The sequence below is a fragment of the Caloenas nicobarica genome, chromosome 5 (assembly GCF_036013445.1).
Source record: "Caloenas nicobarica isolate bCalNic1 chromosome 5, bCalNic1.hap1, whole genome shotgun sequence".
In the NCBI taxonomy this organism is placed as follows: Eukaryota; Metazoa; Chordata; class Aves; order Columbiformes; family Columbidae; genus Caloenas; species Caloenas nicobarica.
Window position 1 is genome coordinate 15,809,804 of NC_088249.1, and position 20,439 is coordinate 15,830,242.

The 20,439-nt window shown below is 41.6% G+C and overlaps 1 protein-coding gene across 2 annotated transcripts; it reads left to right on the forward strand.

Annotated features, from left to right (window-relative positions):
- The first annotated feature begins 3,950 nt into the window (after window positions 1-3,950).
- On the forward strand, window positions 3,951-18,763 carry DDX24 (DEAD-box helicase 24). Of its 2 annotated transcripts, XM_065635892.1 has the most exons (9): window positions 3,951-4,065; window positions 4,441-5,177; window positions 8,232-8,609; window positions 10,278-10,431; window positions 10,818-11,333; window positions 13,428-13,503; window positions 14,105-14,293; window positions 16,748-16,849; window positions 18,619-18,763. In XM_065635892.1, the coding sequence occupies exons 2-9, from the start codon at window positions 4,448-4,450 to the stop codon at window positions 18,664-18,666; spliced, it is 2,193 nt and encodes a 730-aa protein (XP_065491964.1). In that variant the 5' UTR covers window positions 3,951-4,065; window positions 4,441-4,447; the 3' UTR covers window positions 18,667-18,763. The 2 variants fall into 2 exon arrangements, with proteins under 2 accessions (XP_065491964.1, XP_065491965.1); XM_065635893.1 differs by lacking the exon at window positions 18,619-18,763 and having other exon boundaries at window positions 16,748-16,885.
- Window positions 18,764-20,439: the final 1,676 nt, after the last annotated feature.

Genomic DNA, 20,439 nt, shown 5'->3' on the forward strand with positions numbered 1-20,439 from the left:
TTCAAATGTCCGCATAAAGCAGAATTTATTTACATTTTAGAAATAGAAACAATAATGGCAAAAATGTCAGTGCCATCAGTATTTCAGGAGGAAGGTCTATACCATATTCTACCAGGAATTTTCAACCCTTTACAATGAGCAGGGAAGGGAAAGCATCTCTGGAACCAATAACAGATTAAACAGTACTGGGCCTGGTACAGGCACTGGAGCTCAATCTTTCACCCAGTGACATTGCCAGCGCGGTCCCCAGGGCCAGCCTGCACGCTCCCGCCCTGTTCCCTTGGTCAGTGCCAGCCCAGACACTTCCCATCAGCAGGAAGGGTGCAAGTGCCCTAGTTCAGGAGGTTCAGAGGGTTTACCAGTTCGGAAATGGTCACATCACACCAGTTTGCCCAGAGCCAAAGACTGGCACTGCTGTTTTCATAACACAGAGGTAGCCGATGCGTCCAGTTCCTTGCTATGACAACCATGAACACTATCTGTCATATGCATGTCAAACTTTGTATAAAAACTAACAACTTTTTGCCTTCAAGTGTTCTTTACTCATTGGTTGCCATAGAAACTTCAGATTTCCTACCTAAAATTACTGTTGGCCAGTTTACAGAGTTTCTTCTTGTGCCAGTGCTGTCCTTTGCTTTAAATTATTCTTCCTTTCTTGTTATTTAAAGACTGCAGTCATATCTGTTATAGTCCCAGGTTAAACAAGCTAAGCTCAGCATTTAGTCTTCACTCTTGAAACAGGCTCTTCATTCCTCTGACCACCCTAGCTGTCCCCTTGGCATTTGCTGCAGTTCGGCTTTACCTCTCTGGAAGTGAGGTGATCAGAATACAGTATTGCAAATAAGAATTTCAGAGAAGTAATGCCTCCCATGAAGAATGGACGTCTATACAGGAATTAATTTACCAAATATACATCGGCAGCTCACAGTTATCTTGGGATCAATTAATATATGAGGTCATTCTCATCCACAGTGATCTAAAACTAATTCCCTTCTTAATCGTATAAATTCTCACCATTAGCCTTACCTGAATGGTGCTGCCCTTTGTATGAGTAAATTCATTCAATTACTCTGGTCCTTGAGGTCCTTTCAATTTGCTTGATATTGTAATTCCCCTCTGTATTAATAACTGTGTCATCAGTAAATTTAATGTTGTATCACAGTTATTAATGAAATAAATTAGTCCACAAGGCTTTAAGAAACTCCTTGAGTAAACTCTATATACCTGATAGGTTAATCTATCAATACACACACCAACGTGCGCCCCCAAATGAAACATGCCTTTCCCTTCCTCTTTAGCCAACTCCTTTCACCTCAAAGTTCTCTCCTATTCCTTATTTTTAACCATTTTTCGTATAAAAATATTTTTAGGATATCCAGATAGACTAGATGAACTCTGTTTTTCTGCCCAGAAAACCAGTTACCCTATCAAGTGACATGACTCGATCTCCCTTTTCCCCTTGGTTAACCAATACAGCCTTTTATTTTATTTCCCATTATTTTCATAACTTCTTTTATTGTTCTTCCCATCAAAATACATTCTGAAGTATCTATTGCATCTTACTGCACTCGCAATCATTGCAAATGTTTCCCTTGCTGTTCTTCAATCACACAGAAAAATCTTCACCTTGATATATCTTTACCAAAGAATTTGAGAATAATCAGTCTGCTTCTGCAAATTTGCTTTTCCTAATATACAGTAAAATAAAAAGAGATAAGTGGAAAAATTGTAAACTAGCAAAATTGTGACTTAAAAATTTAAATCTACACAATCTGGAATGAGAGATACTTAATGAAGGAAGGCATAAAGACTGCTGAGACTCCTCATTGAACTTGACCCTGAAGATGCAGTCACAGCTCCTATCAGCGTGCTAGCACTACCAGTCATTGCTGTCTCCAGTTCAGTACTACATAAATAAGATTTTCTTGTTGAAGTGTTAAAGCTACCGTTATCAAATCCTGCTCCCCAAACTCAGTTTGGGCCTCTCACCTAGTTCAACTCATTTCTTACAGAACACGAGAACAAAGCACCAAATGTTCTTACGAAAATCTGAATTGGAAGCAAGTCCTCATGTTGTACATTGGCAGATCATTAAAAAAAAAAAAAAAACCCAAACAATAACAACAAAAAACACAAAAAACCCCCCAAACCAAACAAAAAAAAAAACCCCATAACCAAACAAAAAAACCCCGCAAACCACAATAACCCTCTATTTTCCCATCTTCTCACAGAAACAAGAAACACCTGCAGATACCACAGAAAAGGAATAATTGTAATTGCTGCTATAATTGCACCTTAATCTAATACCCTGGTCTCTATCTCCTAGAAACCTCCTGTGTTTTCGTCTCTTCACCATGTCTCATAGCAAAAGCAGCTGTTCAGAGCATCTGCCAATCTTTTAGCAGAAATAAAAAACTTCCATTATCATAGTATATAATTTGTGACATCCTCTTCCTACACCAAGATCAAGCTGCAAAGAACACTTGATCACACAGGAGAAAAAGTCATGCTGTGACCTCCGTGGTATGATGCTATTTGCAACTTCTCTCCAAATTGCATTACTTTACCCACAATACTCTTCTGAACAGGGAATAATAAAGAACACATTAACACATAAGGAAGTATGAATAACAAGTTTTTTATTGAATGAGCAATGCTGATGACATTCAACCTTAGCTGCTAATTTTAGAGTTGAAATTTAAGAGGCCCTTTATGCATTCTTTCTTGAATGAGATGTATTATGCAAACAATAATGCACAAATGATATATAGAGATGTTGACTATATTTTAGAAGAAAATTTTCAGTTGCAGGAAGATAAACAAATTTTCCTATTCCTTCTTTGTCACGGCTGCAGCAGTATGTCTAATCCACACCTCAGTATGCAAACAGCACCATGGCTACTAATGTAATTGTGAAACATAAATGCAATGCCTGACTAGAAGAAAGGTATGTATTTTTCTATGCTGGTGAAGTAGCTGTCACAATCTGCATTGTCAGTCCAAGGGGCCGGCAAGCCACAGCCTGCTGTTTGCATGGTTTAAATGACAGGTTGCAGTAACAAGTCGATAGTAACACTAGCAAGCAGATGTTACTCTCCAGTAATCCAAAAACTGGAAAAGAAGAGGGAGTATCCTCATTCTTCCAGGTTAGTTGTTTACGTGTTAGAAAGCTTGTGTCGCTAAGCTCATTATGGCCTCAAGTTGCACCAGGGAAGGTTTAGACTGGATATTAGGAAACATTTCTTCACAGAAAGGATTGTGAAGCATTCAAGCAGGCTGCCCAGGGAAGTGGTTGAGTCACCATCCCTGGAGGTGTTTAAAAGGCGTGTAAACGAGGCTCTTAGGGACATGGTTTAGTGCTACAGTTAGGTTCTGGTTGGACTCGATGATCTTAAGGGTCTCTTCCAACCGAAATGATTCTATGATCACAGAGCCAAGCACAGGAGTCCGCAGCACTGTTAGGGCTCTGTCAGAACCCCTGCGTTCAGGCCTTGCTGAGCATAGCCCTCACCCGGCCCCGCACAGACCCGTTACCTCAGGGAGCACCCGCAGACACCGCCGGCTGCACAGCACCTCGGCACGGCCCGGCCAGCACCGCCGCCCCCGGCCCGCCGGCTCGGTGAGGGACAAGCCGAGCCAGCGGCTGCCCGCAGTCACCCCCGTCACGGGCGGCGCGGAAACCCGACCGCTACCGCAGGGGCTCGCCCTCGAGCCCTTCGCTCCGCAGGGCCGGCAGCCCGCCCCACCCGGCCCGCGAAGAACGGGCATCCCGGGGCCCTCCCTCAGGGCCAGCCACCGGGACGGGCGCGCCGGGCCAACCCTCCCGCCGCCCGCCAGCGGGCTCGGGCGGGCAGCGCGCCCCCCGCTGTGCGCATGCGCGCGCCGCTTCCGCCCACCACCGACTCGGCGCTCGCGGGCGCCGCGCAGTGACGTCACGCAGTAATGGCGGCGCCCGGGAGCGCACGAGGCGGGCGGCGGTAGCGGCGGTCGGGTCGGACGGGTGTTCGCTCTCTCGTCTGTCTGTCTGTCCGTCTGTCCCTCGCTGTTCTGGGGCCGTAACGCGCGGTAAGCGCCAAGGGGGGTGCGGGGAGCCCCTCGCCCTGGGGCTGCTGGAGCCCCTCGGGCCTCCCGCGGGCCCGGGCAGGCGTCCGGAGCTGCCGTGCGGGGCCCTTGGCGGGCGGTGCTCGGGCAGGCGGGGCGGGAGCTCCTCGCGGCCTGCGGGGATTTATTCCGACGATTTTGGTTTTATCCCGGAGCTGTTCCAAAGATGAGGCTGAAAGCCTGACCTGCTGAGCTTATATTTAACGCCATTCATGATGTTTTTCCCAGATAAAAAAAAAAAAAATAAGCCTTGCGTTCCCGTGTGTTTGAATATCATCAATATAATCCTTATTCTTTTTATCTAATGATCTGCTTTTTTACTCCTCCGTTTCTTTTTAGGTAAAAAATGAAGATGAAAAAAGGAAGGCGATTTAAATCTTCCTTTAAAATGAAACAAAAAGGCATTGAAGTAATAGGGAAATGGAAAACTGTGCAAATTGACCCCAATCTATTTGCTGATGAGGAGTTTAAAGACATAGTATGCTTGGAGGAACTCAGAGAGTACAAACTAGTAAGTTCTTCCAAAGTGGGGAAAGTAAAAGATAAGAAGAGAAAGGCGGAGAGTGTTTCAGAAGAACACACTGAGGTGGAGGAAGAACTTCTTGTCCCTCCCAAAAAGAAAAAGAAAACCAAAGATTTGAGAAGCAAAACAGATAAAAGCAATGATCCTAATGCAACAGAAATTGATGTGCCAGTTGATAAAGAGGCAGAGTGTAATGAAATAATTGAAGTGGCAAATTTGGAGGACCAGGGACATGTGGCTGAGAGCACTTCAAGCACAAAAGGTGCTCCAAAGAAAAAGAAAAAGAAGGCAGCTAAAAAGAAGGGTTCTCAGGCTCAAGAAGCTCTTCCATCAATAATTACTTCTAAAAAAGTTAAAAACTGGACAACAGAAGTTTTATCTGCCTCAACTGATCACAAAGCCGATGTGTCTGCATGGAAAGACCTCTTTGTACCTGGGCCAGTGTTGCAGGCCTTGAGCTACCTGGGGTTTAGTGCTCCAACTCCTATTCAAGCCTTAGCCTTGCCTTCTGCCATCCGGGATAATATGGATGTTCTTGGTGCTGCAGAAACAGGTACAGATCCTTTAAACTGGTTGTGTATGCTGGGAGCTTCTTATCTCCCCTCTTTAAATGCAGGTTATTGTTACAGGTTTTCATATGTAGCAGAAGAAGCATTTATACATAGAAGAGCTTGTATTTTCTGCATATCCAATATATTAGTAGATTCATTGTGAAGCATTAAAACTTTGTAGCTTACAAACACAGGACATTCCATCGATACAGTGAAGCACAGTGTGCAAGGCTTTGAAGTCTCAATGATTTTTTATGCTTTTGACAGAAGCCTCTTTTTCTGTTGTTTCTCAAATTGTTTCCTGTTTTGGGAACTGCAGGGTGATACCCTACAAAGGGCAGAATTATTAAAACAGAGTCATGTTCTGGCAGTAACTTCTGTGGATGTCCCTGTGCTGAGGCAAAGCCAAGAGCTAGGTTCCTCTGAACATACAGTACTAGCTTGGAGAGGTCAATAAATACTGGGCCCGGCGTGAGGCATTGTGGATGTGGCCTAGGACTTTGTTGTAGCAAAACAGGCCCACCCTGTGCCCTGTCTCTGGGCTTGGCTTGTAGGTTGTCACCAGCCCTTCTCATGGCTTGTGCTTGAAGTATTACCTTGGTTCATTAACTGGAGAGGTACTGTCTCTTGTCCAACTTATGATCAGCTCATACCTTTGTCTTTGAGCATTGCTAGCCTTTGTGAGATTTGTTATAGCTTATTTTTTACTTAAACAATGCTGTGAAGTTGCAGAGCATTATTTCCCCTTTAACTTTTTTTGCTGCTCATACCTTTGAAGTTTTGTCTCTTCAACAGTGCAACATTTTTTTTCCCATAAAAACTAAAAATAGGAGACACAATTGGAAGCTGTGTTGGTTTAAAAGCCTCCTTTGCATTCTTCTCATCTGTTCCAGTTGCCTTATCTTACTGCTTGTCTTGTAAAGCCATTTACTGCTCTCGAACATGAAGCTATAGTAACTAATAAGATATGCAGTCATTTGCATTTTTATTTTAATTAGAAGCTAGGCTGGCACTATTAGGTTTAATAAGATTAGAAAACCCCGCAGGGGCTGTTTTTGAAAATGGAACTGAAAATTTAAATGGTGTTTTTGTGCTGCAAAAAAGTGACATTTTGGCAGTGCTGGAAAGCAAATCCTTCTCTAGCTGCAGAATGGAAAGCATGATTGGTGGCTGGTTGTGTTGTTGCTGTCTAATGTTGCATAACCCTGAGGTAGCAGGACTGTGTTTTGCTCTCATATTTTCTTATTTCATGAAAGAAAGCCAGGTTCTCTCCAGAGAATCCAGTGGGTCATCAGTGTTCCTGTAGAAACTTGAGAGAAGATGTGAACCCTTGTCTGTTAGGGAGCGCTGCAGCTGGGAGAAGCTGGAACTCTCCAGATCTTTTTTCTACATCCTATAGCTTCTCTTAGCATTGGGCCCGAGGGAGGAAGGTGACAGGTGAAACAACTGTTTTTCTTCCATTTTTGCTAGGTACATGGGGAGAATGACAAGATTTTGATATGGAAGTAGATCCCTGTGGCGATCAGATACAGGGAACGTCAAGGCTTATTGTTTTTACAGTGGATCTAACCAGTTCTGTGCATTGCCATGTGGAAGTAGTGAAGTTTTTGGTTAAGGAATTGAATTTGATCTCTGTAAAATCTTACAATATAAAACTGTTTAAAAGAACATGAAATAGCTTGTGCTGTAGTGTCCGAGAGTACCTTTTCTCCAGGTTCTACAGGCCTGGTTATGGTATGTGATAAGTGCGTTGTGGAGATAACATGCCCTGTGAGGTGATTATTTGTTTCATTTGTGGGGGAATCTAGTGCCTGTAGAATAGTCCTGATTATCACAGCCATAATCTACCTGGGTGCAGTACTGATATTTGCACCAGCCAAATTGCAGTACATTTAATTCAAAATCAGCAGTGTTCTTCACCTTAAAAACAGAAGTTCTGGTAACACAGAATCTTATTGTATAAGTGCTCTTCAAATGCAGATCATAACATTTTCTGCTTCAAGTGCCTAAGTCAGAAGAGACTTCTTAGACATGCAGAAAGGTGGGAAGTGGATATGAGGAGACTTTGCGGCCATATTGGTCAGGATACTGGGCTTAGCTATTTAAAAACTAATATTAAGGTTCTTCCCTAAACAGGCAAAATGCTCTGTTGCTGAATTTGGCAAACCATTATGGGTTTATGATAGGACAAACTGTGCTCAAGGAATTGAGATGAGATTTCCAGAGAACCGTTCCCCAGCAGTGGCCTGTTACAGGAATGGTGTGATAGTGTCTTGTGTTCCGGATGCCGCTTTTGTGATTGATGAACTGGTATTTATGAGAACCTTAACTGGGGTGGACGTGCTACCAGGTGTCTCCTAACATCTTTATTAGTGTCAGGTAGTTCAGAAAGGAATGTGTGGCAGGGATGTGACTTGCAGTTTGGTACAGTGAACCCCTGAAATTAAAGTTAGGGGAGCATTTTTGTATTTGACAGCTCCTCTCCAAAGTGGTTTATCTGTTTTAAATTACATTTATGTGTTTTGACTATAAAAATGTGAGCTGGTGATAGACCAGAAAATTAGACGGTGGAGTATTTCAAAATACAGTTTATTTGAAAGTTGTAAACACAGTACTGTAAATCGTAGATGGAAACAAATCCTTCAAGTACATTCCAGTTTGTCCTTGGCCTCATTTGCTATTCCTTTATTTTGAGAACATTGATCAGAACTGTCAATTAGGGCATGGTATTCTCCTTACAGGCATACAGTTCTTTAAAAATATCTTGGCTGCAACTGCAGCTTTTAAAAACCGTTTTCAGAACAAATGAATCTGCCTGACCTGCTAGAGATAGGAAAAATACCTGTTCCTCAGGAAGTGTGCTGTTGATGACCTCAAGGCAATGTATAAAGGGAACAGGAGAAAAGATGGTATTGCCGCAAATTTCTGGTCTTCTAAAGATCAGGAGTTTGCATCTGTTACAACTGTATGTTTTAAGAACAGTGTGCGATTTGCTGTTACTTTTATCATATTTTCAAATAAATGACTTGTTGGTCTTTTTTTTTTTCTTTTTTTAGGAAGCGGCAAAACGCTTGCATTTGCAATTCCAATGATTCACTCTGTGCTGCAGTGGCAAAAATCAAATAGCTCAACAACAAGAAATCACAGCATTTCTAAAGAGTCCCATCAGCATGAGGATGAAACAAGATGGAAAAATGAGGATGAAGCAGAAAAACTAATCCATCAGCAGGTTGAAGACAGTGGGGATGAAGATGATGCATCTTTTACAGCAGGCTGTGTGAAGGTGCTCGAAAATATTGAATTTGATTCTGGTGACGAGACACATACTGTTGGCTCCCATAAAAAGAGACCTCTTTTAGGACTGGTCCTTACCCCCACAAGAGAATTAGCTGTACAAGTAAAACACCACATTGATGCGGTTGCAAAGTTCACAGGTATGGAGACCCCATGGGCCATGTTCCACATTATGCTGGGTTTGGATCTTGGCATCGGTGCTGAGCCAGAATGTGTGCCACGGTTTCTTCTGCATCATAAAAACAGGGTGGCTTTAGAAGGGTTAAGGTTTGTACTCATTAGTATTTGAGAAATGCATTAAGATTCTTCATGAGATGCATATGGAAGTAAACAGTTAATGTGGGGTATTTTGGTTTTAAATATTTCTGCCTTCAAATAGCTATTGACTTGTGCTTCAGCAACACAGAGTCAGTACTAGATACCCCGCCACAGCTTTGTCCTGGTTTTGTATGATGTAGGTTATGTATAAAAAATCATCTTATTATTTATATATGTATATTTTTTCATAATTTCCTTTTTTGACAGATGTTTTGATATATATAGATAATACATATAGATCTATCTATATAAATAATTTTGCTTTATCAAAAAAAGAAAATATGCCCATAAATTTTAAGGATAGAAGGCATTGGTGCTTTGTCTGATTAACCTCCTACAGCAGTCAGGACACTGCACATTGCTGGGTAACGTGTCTGATGAAAGCAATTCCATTCTGTTCCTTTCTCTTCCAAACCAGAGGTCAGCACATCTGTTAAGTGAGTGAGCGAGGATGTGGAACAGTCCAAGAGGGAGAGAACTGGGGAACAACTCCTCACTTCTCCAGTAGCAGTAATTTTTTATTGAAGAGGATATGTAGCGCAGTGAACTGCTTTTAAGCACATCTTTCTTTGGTGTCTATACGTCCTGCTGTGCTCATCAGTCTACAGCTGATTACATGGCTAATTTTAACTCCTAGCCTGAAATAATCAATTTATGTCAGCACAGTCTTGATACGAGCAGTGCTATTTGTATGTAAAAATCTGCTGCGCAAGTGATATATAGTTGCTGCGGCAGGAGAGAAAATATGTTTTGATATGGGCTTGCTTTGTTGTCTCAAATTCGCTTTGAAACAAATCCCCCCCTGGAAGCAGGGGGTTCAACAAGTCGTAGGGAAGAGGGATCTGTGGTAGCTTGGATACTGGAGGAATCTTGGACAGTAGCATTGAGTTTATCATGGGCCATTGTGTTCTTTGAAGAAGTAGGGTGAAATAAGCCATGTGTTGATTCTGTGCTTCCAAAGCTAAACTTTTAGTACCTGAGCAAATTGCTTAAAGCTGACTCAGGGTCTCCGCACTACTGTGCAGTCCAGAGAATCATTAATTGGGAGGGAGCAATCTTGTTAGGATTATTCCATAGCAAGTAAGCAATTATTAGCAAGACAAGCATTTCTCAGTCTTGGAGGAGCCTGCTGGTTATTCATAACAGGAACTTGTTTGTTCATGCAAATTTAATTGACAAAACATGAGATTCTGAAGTACGGGTAAACAAAGCTAACACCTATGGAGGACATAAGTGATGCTTCCTGCTATTGCAAGACAGATGTACTAAATGAAAGACTACTTTATTTTTGGTGTCTAATGAGGATTTTTCTGTAAAATTGAGGGCATTGCTGCGTGTTCAGTGTTATATAAAACCTCTGAGGTTTCCTGGACAAAATGCTTCCTGAAAACTGCAGTATAGACTTTTAAAAATACTTCTCTGAGTGGATGTATGTAAAGACATTCACTGATAAACTAGTGAGATTAAAAACTATTATTTATTTGTTCTAGGCATCAAGACTGCAATTCTAGTTGGAGGCATGGCTGCACAGAAGCAAGAACGTGTACTGAATCGAAAGCCAGAAATTGTAATTGCAACACCAGGCCGCCTGTGGGAGTTAGTTAAAGAGAGACACCCACATCTTTCAAATCTTCGACAGCTCAGGTAAACGTGCCTTCTAGACTGACTGCCAGATACTGAACTGGGCATCACTGCATGCTGATTATGTTTACTAACCGATTAAATGATTTAGACTACGTAAGGTCACTTATTTCTTTGTTAGAGTGTTTGATTGAAATGCCCAGTGGTTATATTGATGGAGGAGACTGTCAAGTAAAGCCAGTAGCAAAAACCGCTTTTTTTTGTTAGAGACCTGTTTTTTCAAAAAAACGTGGAAAGCTGCTGTAGCTACCCCAGCATACCTGGTGTTGCTTTGGGTTTTACATGTAGAACTTCCCTTAAGTGTTTAGCAGGAAAAATTATTTTGAACTCTATCACATTTGTATTTATCAGCACAAGTGGATTTTTACTGTGTGTTTTCTATTTGACAGGTGCCTTGTGATTGATGAAGCAGACCGAATGGTTGAGAAAGGTCACTTCGCAGAGCTGTCTCAGTTGCTGGAAATCTTAAATGATTCACAGTATAACCCTCAACGACAGACTTTTGTTTTTTCTGCCACTTTGACTTTAGTCCATCAGACTCCCACAAGAGTTTTACAGAAAAAGAATGCTAAAAAGATGGACAAGAAGACCAAACTAGAATTGTTAATGGAAAAAGTAGGAATAAAGGGCAAACCCAAAGTGATAGACTTAACAAGGAAAGAGGCTACTGTTGAGACTCTGACAGAAACCAGAATTCACTGTAATACAGATGAAAAGGACTATTATCTCTATTACTTTCTTCTCCAGTATCCAGGAAGAACCATGGTCTTTGCAAACAGCATAGACTGTGTAAAACGCCTCAGTTCTCTCCTCACAATCTTAAATTGCGATCCTTTTCCTTTGCATGCCAACATGCATCAAAAGCAACGGCTGAAAAACCTGGAAAGGTTTGCTGAGCGAGACAAGTGAGTTGATTTTCTAATTCCTAGTAGAGAAAAAAAGAAATAATGTAAAATGAAGTGAGGAGAGAAAACAGCTCTGTTAGAGTAGGAGCAGTTTGGGGGAGTTAGCTGGGGATGCGAGTTCCCCGTTCATGAGCCCAGGTTATTAACGATTAAGGACGAGTTTTCATGGAGTGGTTGAGGTGATGAATTGGAGCAAGTTTAGTGGAAGGACGTCAAGATGGCCAAGAAGCACTTGCTCTGGAAAGGGAGAGTCTGAGGGCACTGGGTTTGTGTCAGCTGCAAAAAATATTTTTGTGGGTACCTCATGTCAGCCCTCTGATATCTTAAAAGGTTATCAAGAAGATGGAGTCAGGCTCTTCACAGTGGTGCCTGGTAGGAGGGTGAGGAGTAATAGGTGCAAATTGAAACAAGGGGTTCAGGCTGGATATGAAAAAAAGGTGTTTGTTTATGAGGACCATCAGGCACTGGAACAGGCTCTATTGCATAAAGCCCTGAGCAACCTGGTCCAACCTTATAGCTCATCTTGCTTTGAGGATGAGGTTGGACTAGAGACCTCCTGAGGTCCCTTGGAGCCTGAATTATCCTGTGGTCTGGCAGCTCATTGCTGCCAAAGGAGCTGTCACTTGCCCTGTTTTCAGCTGTATGCTTTTATAACTGCCCTACACACCTCTCTGCCTCTGTGCCTCCACACTGCAGCTCATTTGATCCTTCTGTAAGTTGTTTCATCTCACTAAGCCATCAGAAGACTAACCACTTTTTGATGGGTTAGGGTTTTCAGGTGTAGTTAGGTGAAGTAGCTTCCTAAGGGTCAAGGTATTCTAGAGCAATGCAAGAGAAGGGGCGGCTGTGCCTTTCAGCAGCAGTGGACAGTCAGGTTTGCCCAGGCAGGCCTGTCCTGCCATTTGAAGAATTACTGTTTCCTGCTGGCTTTGGGATGGCCTTTGGGAGGAGGTCGGTGGTCTCAGTACTTCCATAATCCAGAAGCCCCACAGTTCAGTCCTGCGGTGAAGCGCTGTGTGCTGTGTGACTGTGTGGAAATTTGTACCTTGGTACTGGACTCAGGCAGGGAGAAGAGGCTGAATTGCCATGATGGATCCACAACATCCCTTGGCAAAACGTACTAGTGGTAGCAGACGGGGCCTTCTCCGACTGCAGATTTTCAAGGCAAGAAGATGTCTATAAGACCATCTATCACAGCCTCCTGCAGATTGCAAGCCGTAGAATTTTCTCTATTTATGTCTGCTTTGAACCTTGTAGCAATAGAGTATGCAGTCAGATGCCATAAAATCTGAACACGTTCCTGTTACCTACAAGTAACTCAGTTGCAGGGAGATTTTTTTAAAAATAAATTGTTTCATACGCTAGGTAGGCTTTCTCTGTTGTAGACTGTTTATATAAAAGAATGACTTTTTTGAGTAGTTCTCCATTTCCAGAGGTAAGCAGAAATACTAATTGTCAGAACAGAATCCCTCCCTTGTAGTTCTAGCTTTTAATTTACTGAGAAAACTTATTTGAGTGCCACTTGGTAGAATACATTTCAGGCCCAAATGCTGTTAATTAAATCTATAATGTTAATAATGCGATTTTTCTCAACTGGAGAAACTTGTAATAATCCATCTGTCCTGCCAAAAGATCAACTATGGTTTTAATGGTATGGTCGTATCAAGCTAAAGGTATTTTTAAAGCCAGCCTGGGCAGAGCACTGAAAAATGTAATGAAGGGGAACATACCCCCCTGCCAAGTGGTTGGATTAGGTCATTGAACAGTGATTTGCACTAGCGTTCCTGTGAATTGGGAGAGAATAAAAGCTTAGGAAGCAAGGTAGTGAACTTCTTTATTGGAAGCAGAATAGACCTGTCGAAGGTAGTATTTGCATTTTTTATTTTAAGAATTGCTGTTTCAAGACTGCCTCTGATGTAATATTGGGTATCGTTTTCTGTAAGGAAAAACAAATAGCATATTTCCAGCAGATGATGTAGTACAAATCTGTTCCTTAAATTGCTGTGGTAGAATACTAGGTCGCTGTATTTCATGTTCCTTGGCACATGGTTTACTCTTCAATTTTATGTTCATTAAATGTTATCACTTTCTCAGCTGTGTCCTCCTGACAACAGATGTTGCAGCTCGCGGTCTTGATATTCCCAACGTGCAGCATGTCATCCACTACCAGGTTAAATATTTTTAATGTTTTTACTTTTACTGTTTTGGTTTTGAAATAAGCTTTTGCTGATCCAAACCCTGAACGCTATAAAGCTTTGATTCTCGGTCCTGTATATAGTATAGTCCCGAGTACAGAGATTTAATCATTATTAATTTAGCTGTCCTTGGTGCTTGGTACTTAAGGATCTCATTGCTGCAGTGGCTGACTCTGGTAGGTAGCACTTCATGAAAGTGTGATTATATATGAGAAAGGACGTAATAGCTATGATTCTCCTTGCTTTTTGCTTAACTTTGATATCCAAAGGTGTCAATTGACTCAGCCCTATAACTCTTCTCTGAGGACACATAGAATTTTTTCATACTTTGCAAATGAAATGGCAGAGGGTCAGAAGTTAGGAGAGACTCACAAAAGGTTATGCAAGAAAGAATACTGGCCCAGAGAAGAAAGAGTGTCTACAGACATCATCTTTTACTTTACCTTCAGCTGTGTTACGTGCAGTGTACCATGTGTATCTAAAAACTAATATTCTCTGGCAACCTCTTAGGCAAAGCATGACAGGCTGCTGCTAGCTTTCCATGGCCAGCTTCATGTTTTTTCGGAATATTTGCAGGTCCCTCGTACTTCTGAGTTGTACGTACACAGAAGCGGCAGAACAGCCCGAGCTGCCAATGAAGGCCTTAGCCTATTGCTGATTGGCCCTGATGACTTGATCAATTTTAGGAAAATTTATAAAACATTGGAGAAGAGTGAAGAGCTGCCATTTTTCCCAGTTGATACCAAGTGCATGACTTCTATCAAGGTAAAGAAACAACGATCTCTTTATAGCCTGAATAGTTGCTTGTTTACTTATGTTACTGCCTTGTCCAGTACATTCTGTCTAGGTTTCAGATGAAATTTCCTCTTCAGGACCTGGGTTTGAAAATTAAGTTAATCGCACTTTACCTTTTTTTAAGAAATATTTCTGTTTTCTCCTCAATAACTGGCCTCAAAACGTTCAAACATAATGTCACTTACATTTTTCTTGCATGTTTTTATGTAAAGCTTCTCCTGACTAGATTCCCAAAACGAGTACAGAGAAGTTGGCTGGGGAGCTGGGGTGGCTCTGTTAGGTAAAATATGTTGCTTAAAGCCTCTTGTGTTAGGAACACACTAGAGAACAGTAGCAGGTCCAGGGATATTCAGTGGTCTTCATCTGCCTCTTTTCAGCTGAAGTAGTGAGTTGTCTGCTTTTCTAAAAGTTCTTACACTGCGAGGCCGCAGCTGCCACAGAACTCTGTGAAACCAGATATGTTTCCTTTTTTTAGGTTATTGCCCGTTTTAAGGAGAATTCAGTCATTCAATAACTCACAAATGAACAACGGTTGGAATTTACAAAACAATATATTTTAGAAAGCTTCTAGTCACCGCAGATTTTCTGCTTCTCAAATAAGAGGCTGTTTCATGTCTCAGCGTTTTCCTGACAGTTTGGGTGGCATCTGCCTTGTACAAATGGGGCATATTTAAATATTGCATTTGAAAGGAATCCAGCTGGGATTGGAGTGTCTGAATATTGCACAGTCATTGAGAACAGGAGAAAGATGCAAGTAGTCAGATAATGCAACAGGTATCTTCCATATGGTATTCTGGTTCATGCTCATCCAGTTCACTTGGACTGAGCCCAGAGTCCACCCCAGTGGCAACAGGGGTATTCTCACCTTGGGAATAATGTCAGCACGTTTCAAAGCCCAGGCTTGCTGCAAATAGGCTATTTAGCGTGATTTTTTCAGGAGGTATGGCTTTCTGAAAGAGAAAGAAAATCAAGGAAATGCTTCCACAGCCTCATTTTTCTCCTCTTGGTAGTAACACAGAGAATTTGATTAATTTTTTTTTTTGTCTCCCCCCACCCCGTTTCCACCTGCCAAATGTTTCTGGTTACTGAAAGAAATCTGTTTAGAGTGTTTCTTCAGAGGTCCCTTCTGTGTTTCTTGATGAGTACTTCTTGGGTCTTATCATGCTCTGTCAATTAATGGGCAAATAAATATTGTTTCCACACTTAATTTTTCCTGCCATCATCTCATGATCTTCTCTCCTATACGTAATAGTGCTCCTCTCCCCAGAAAAAGATGTGTTTGTAATTGTAATTAAAGGACTCCAGCCTCCTAGGCCCTTCACATGGTCAGGTCTCTTTTGCACTTTGCCCTGGGCTTAATCACAAAGCCGTTGTAGCTGGGACTAATATTGCTGCTGGTTCTTTATGTCTGTCCCTTTGGCACGCTCCTTCCCTGGTTCTGCATGCCTTCCTTCCAGTTCAGGACAAGTCCGAAGGGATTTCACACTGGAGAAGAATAGAATTGGTGAACCAGAGTATAGCCCAAGAGGACTCAAGTTTTGCAAAGATGGAAAAATTATTTAAAATTTCTTGTAATGATCTAAAAAGTGACTGGCTTATTTTATTAGTCAACTGCATGTTTAATTTCCTCTCTCTCTGCATGTTGATTATCCTGGCAGTTCTGGCTGGTGCTCTTACTATGTAGCAGCAGACTGTTTCCTTGGGGTGGTCTGGGCGTCCTGTACAAGGTTTGTTTTGTGCAACTGCAGGAATGTTCCGAACAGCAGAACTTGCTGTTGGGTTGATTATTATTTACTGTCAGTGCAGATTTCCTTTCCGTAGTGAACTAGTTATTTAAGACAGCTTGGCCCAGCTGGAAGGCCGCAGGTCATGTTAGGTTTGCTGGACATCTTTCTTCCACCTATGTGCAGCTGGGAAGAAGGGCAGGACATGTCCTGTGCCTACATAAGATCCAGGTGCGTTTCCATATGGTGCTCTTTCCATATGGCCTTGCAGGAGCTGACTTCTTCAGAGTGGGATGAAACCAACGGCTGCCCCTTATTGCTGAGACTAGTAACTTTAACATCCAGCTGTGCTATGTAAATATGTACATTAGGAAGGATTGGTATCTGAATCATTATTTGTCCTTGACTTTTTTGAAGTGTTTGCAATGGTGCATTTAAAGAATAAGGAGTTAACATTCAGGCATGTTTAATAGTTGACATGATTTATAAGTCAGATTCTATCATAGATCTGAAGAAGGAAAACACTTTAGCAAATGACAAGATTTGTTTATTAAGTGAGGCATCTGCTGGGACGCCAGGAGGGAACAAAAGTGTCTCTGCACCTCAGTTGCATTGTTGTGCATGCTCTCAAACACTGATTCTGCTAAAGTGTCCCATGTTTAAACCTGATCGTCATGTCTGAAATGTGCTTTTGTTGCAGGAACGGATGAATTTGGCACGGCAGATTGAGAAGGCAGAGTTTTTCAACAGTCGGGCAAAGCAACACGACTCCTGGCTCCAGCAAGCTGCGGAGGCTCTTGAGGTTGATCTTGATGATGACATGTTTATGGGCAAGTAGAAATGCTTGTTTATGGATATACTTAGTTGGTCCCATAGCAGTGGTGTCCAGAAGGGGCTTCTTCACCATGGCAGGGAAATTCTTAAAACCTGCAGGGCAGAAGGGAAGGGAAAGAAAGCAATGTCATTACTTAGTACATGGTATTGGTTGTGTTTTTGGGATGATTGCACAGTAGATAGTGCTGGACCCGAGGGAATGAGGTGTGACAATTCTGGCAAGTCACAGACAAGTCCACATGTTGTAGAACAAGAACTGTTTAGTTTCTGGGAAACATTTTGGGGTGATCTAACAGCCCAGTATGTCCTGCTTCAGTCTTGTCCCCTCTGTGTCAAAGAAAAAGCTGTTTCTCCACTTCTGCTTATCTCTCCCACCTCCCTGTAGTCAGGCAACAGGAAGGTAACACCCAGGAAGCACCAGCAAACACCAAAAATTATGTGAGCCTTATGTAGGTTGAGTTGTGTGGACTAAATGGCCAATATTATGTTCAAGTTGCTGAGGTTTTTGGTGGTGTGTTAGAAGTAAGTAATTTCGTTTCCTTTTAAAATTAAATGTTCTGCAGTCTGTGCCTCAGAGAATACGTAGGGCTGTGCAACTAAAGGTGCCTATTAGTTCAAGGCGGTGAAGTTTTGCACTGCTTAGATGTGCTATAAAATGCCACATTGTGTTCAAATTTTAGGAGGTATGATTTCCTACCAGTTCTTTGAAGGCATGCTGAGTAGGGGTGCTGCCTGAGTCACTTCAGCTTAAGCTGTCTCTGGCCCGTTAGCTGCTAAATATGAAGATGCCTTGATTTTGAAGCATGTTCAGATTATTTTTTTTCTTTATTCATGGCTGGACTAGTTTGTTCACAGACACTTTGCAAGCAAACACTAATCATCTCTGTCCAAACTGTTCAGGAGTGCTCTCAGATAATTAGCACTCTGCTGCTTTGTTTTGACATAATCTGAGTATGCTGTGCTTTGAAATGAGTTTCAAAACATCACATCCAGTCCAAGTAAGTTGCAGCTCTCAAGTGAAGCACTTTGTAATTGCCAGCCAGAATCTTGTCAGATTCATGCTTTAAAATGTATTCGGTCTCCGATTCTTCCATAGCTTTTTGTAGACCAATTAAAATCTCAGTAATTTCTCCCATAAATGCCTCTTACACATTACAAAAGATTTAGTAATGTCCTTTCAATTTACATTACAGCAGCCTTGATTGCATTTATTCCCTCCAGTTCAGGCCTTTGACCATATTAACCATCTCCAGTGTTTTCTGTGCTCTTCTTTCTTCTATGTTATTAAATCCGAGCACCTCATTGGTTTTTTATGTATAAGGAACATAGGGTTTCCTGTTTTACAGGTGCTGAAATGAGGCATGCATAAAGTAACAGAAAAGAAGCAGCTTCTGCCTGAGCTAGAAATCCTGGGTTAACCCCTTATCTTCTGCACCCCCTTTCCTTTTGTTCCCAAGTCTGTTCTGGGTTGAGAGCTAGCTGAATGATTTAGCAGAATGATACCTGGGGTATAGTTACTCAGTAGTTAGGATACTTCTTGATCTTGTTATCTCATGGACAGCCTAGGTGACCTGAAAGTGTCACAGATGACTGGAAGACTTTATGGAAGTTCAGTGACCTTGTTAGAGAGAGAAGGATGAGATGAGCATCTACCCCTAGCACTGCAGAAGCCTAGTGAAAGAGGCCAATGCAAGTTCTTCTCTTGTAACATTCTGTATCTTTGATTTCTTCCCCAAGGAAGAAAAGCTAGTGAGCAAGAAGAAAGCCAGAAGCAAAAGATGCTGAAGGGGATGAAAAAACAACTAAAACATATGTTGTCCCAGCCACTGTTTAAAGTCCTTATGAAAACCAAGTACCCAACACAGTCTGGAAAACTACTGCTGCCTCAGACATCAGTGGGCATTTCAGAATCTGCTCTGGGTACTGTGTCCAAACAACAAGCCAAGAAGAAGAAATCAATAAAACTAAATTAGATAACTGAGCAAGATCACTAAGTGCGACGGAAGCAAAGACAATCCTTATCCAGGCTGTCAGTGCTTATGGAGGAACTCGGCTAGAAGACACGTAGCATCAGAGGATGTTGCCTGTGTCTTGGTTGTGCAGGCACAAAGCAAAATGTTGATTTAAAGGGCTCTATTAACATGCAGTTAGGTACTGTTGAATCTTGTCTTGGATCTTGTTTTCTTACATTCTTACTTATTTTTTCTTATTCTCGATAGAAGTTAATTTTGAAATAGTTCTGTTTATTACTCCTTTTTGTGAGATGGGTTAAAGATACTGAGTAAAATTCACAGTGGGCATACTCTAATGAAAAAACTTGATTTGAATTTTAATGTCCTTAAAGGACGGGGAAGGTAGGCTGTGTACAGTCTGAGTACAATCTGAGCAGGTTGTAATGAGAGGTTTGGCTTTTACTGCAGCCAGTTCAGTGAGAAGGGCAGCAAACATAGGCAGTGTTGCCAGCAAGTCTACAATTCCGGTTATGGAAATCTCTCCCAATTTTCTTTCTACTCTGACAATATTTCTCTGTTCTGTTCTCTACTGGGTCTAATTCTGTGCTAGTATGTTTTAGAATGTGCAAAAAAAGTCAAGGTGGCAATGGGCGTGGACGGACCTTGGGAGATGTGTAGATTTTTGAGAAATAAGTGTTGCTACTCAGTGTTTTATTAATTGATATTTGGAGTTAAGTCTGTATTTAAAAACATGTTAGAACCATGATGTTTGCCTTACTACAAAGATGATTATATTGTAGAATGCCACTTTGAAGAGTGCTTCCTGATAATTATGCTTTTAAATCATTTTAACCTGACCTGTGAAAATAATTTTTAAAGCTATTTTTAAAAATACGTCAGAAAAATATATTTTGAATTTTTGTTGAATTATATCTGCTATAAACCTCAAGGCGTATGTCAGTTTTCAATCATGTGAGTTTCTGAATTGCTCATCGCTGATGCCCTTTGCATGTAGCAGGCAAGGAAAGGGGAAAAGCATCAAAAAGGTAAGACGTAGCAGTGGGATCTGTGTTGGTGGAAGCACAGGGAACCTTCATCTGCCAGCTCTACATCAGGCGAGTTTTTGTGTCTCATACAGTATATAACCAGAGTCACTGCCCTGACAGGAGGCATCGATTTACTCAGCCAGTCAAAAATAAATTTGTCTATGGAGATGAGTGCTGCCTCCAACCATTTGCCAGTTACGTGAGAAGAGCAAAGTTTTTACTCTTTCATCTATGTGAATAATCGAAGTCTCCCCAACCTCTGGAGGGCTTTTCTCTTACTTCCTTGCATTACTGAAGAAGAGCTGTGACAATATAATCATAAACATTCAGAGCTTAGCAATTATGTATAAAGCTTACCTTGCAACACACTGTTTCTCCCATGCTCTTCGGAGTAGACAGAGGGAAAGTTTTGAGGGGGAAGAGATGGTAAGGTTCTGCTTCCTCCCCCTGTGAGAAGACAAAAACATCTTTGGAGTTAATGTGACATCTGAAAAATAAAACCAAGAATTTAAAGAAAGTTCCTTGTAAAGAAAACTGAAAAAAACCCATGAGCAAAGGGA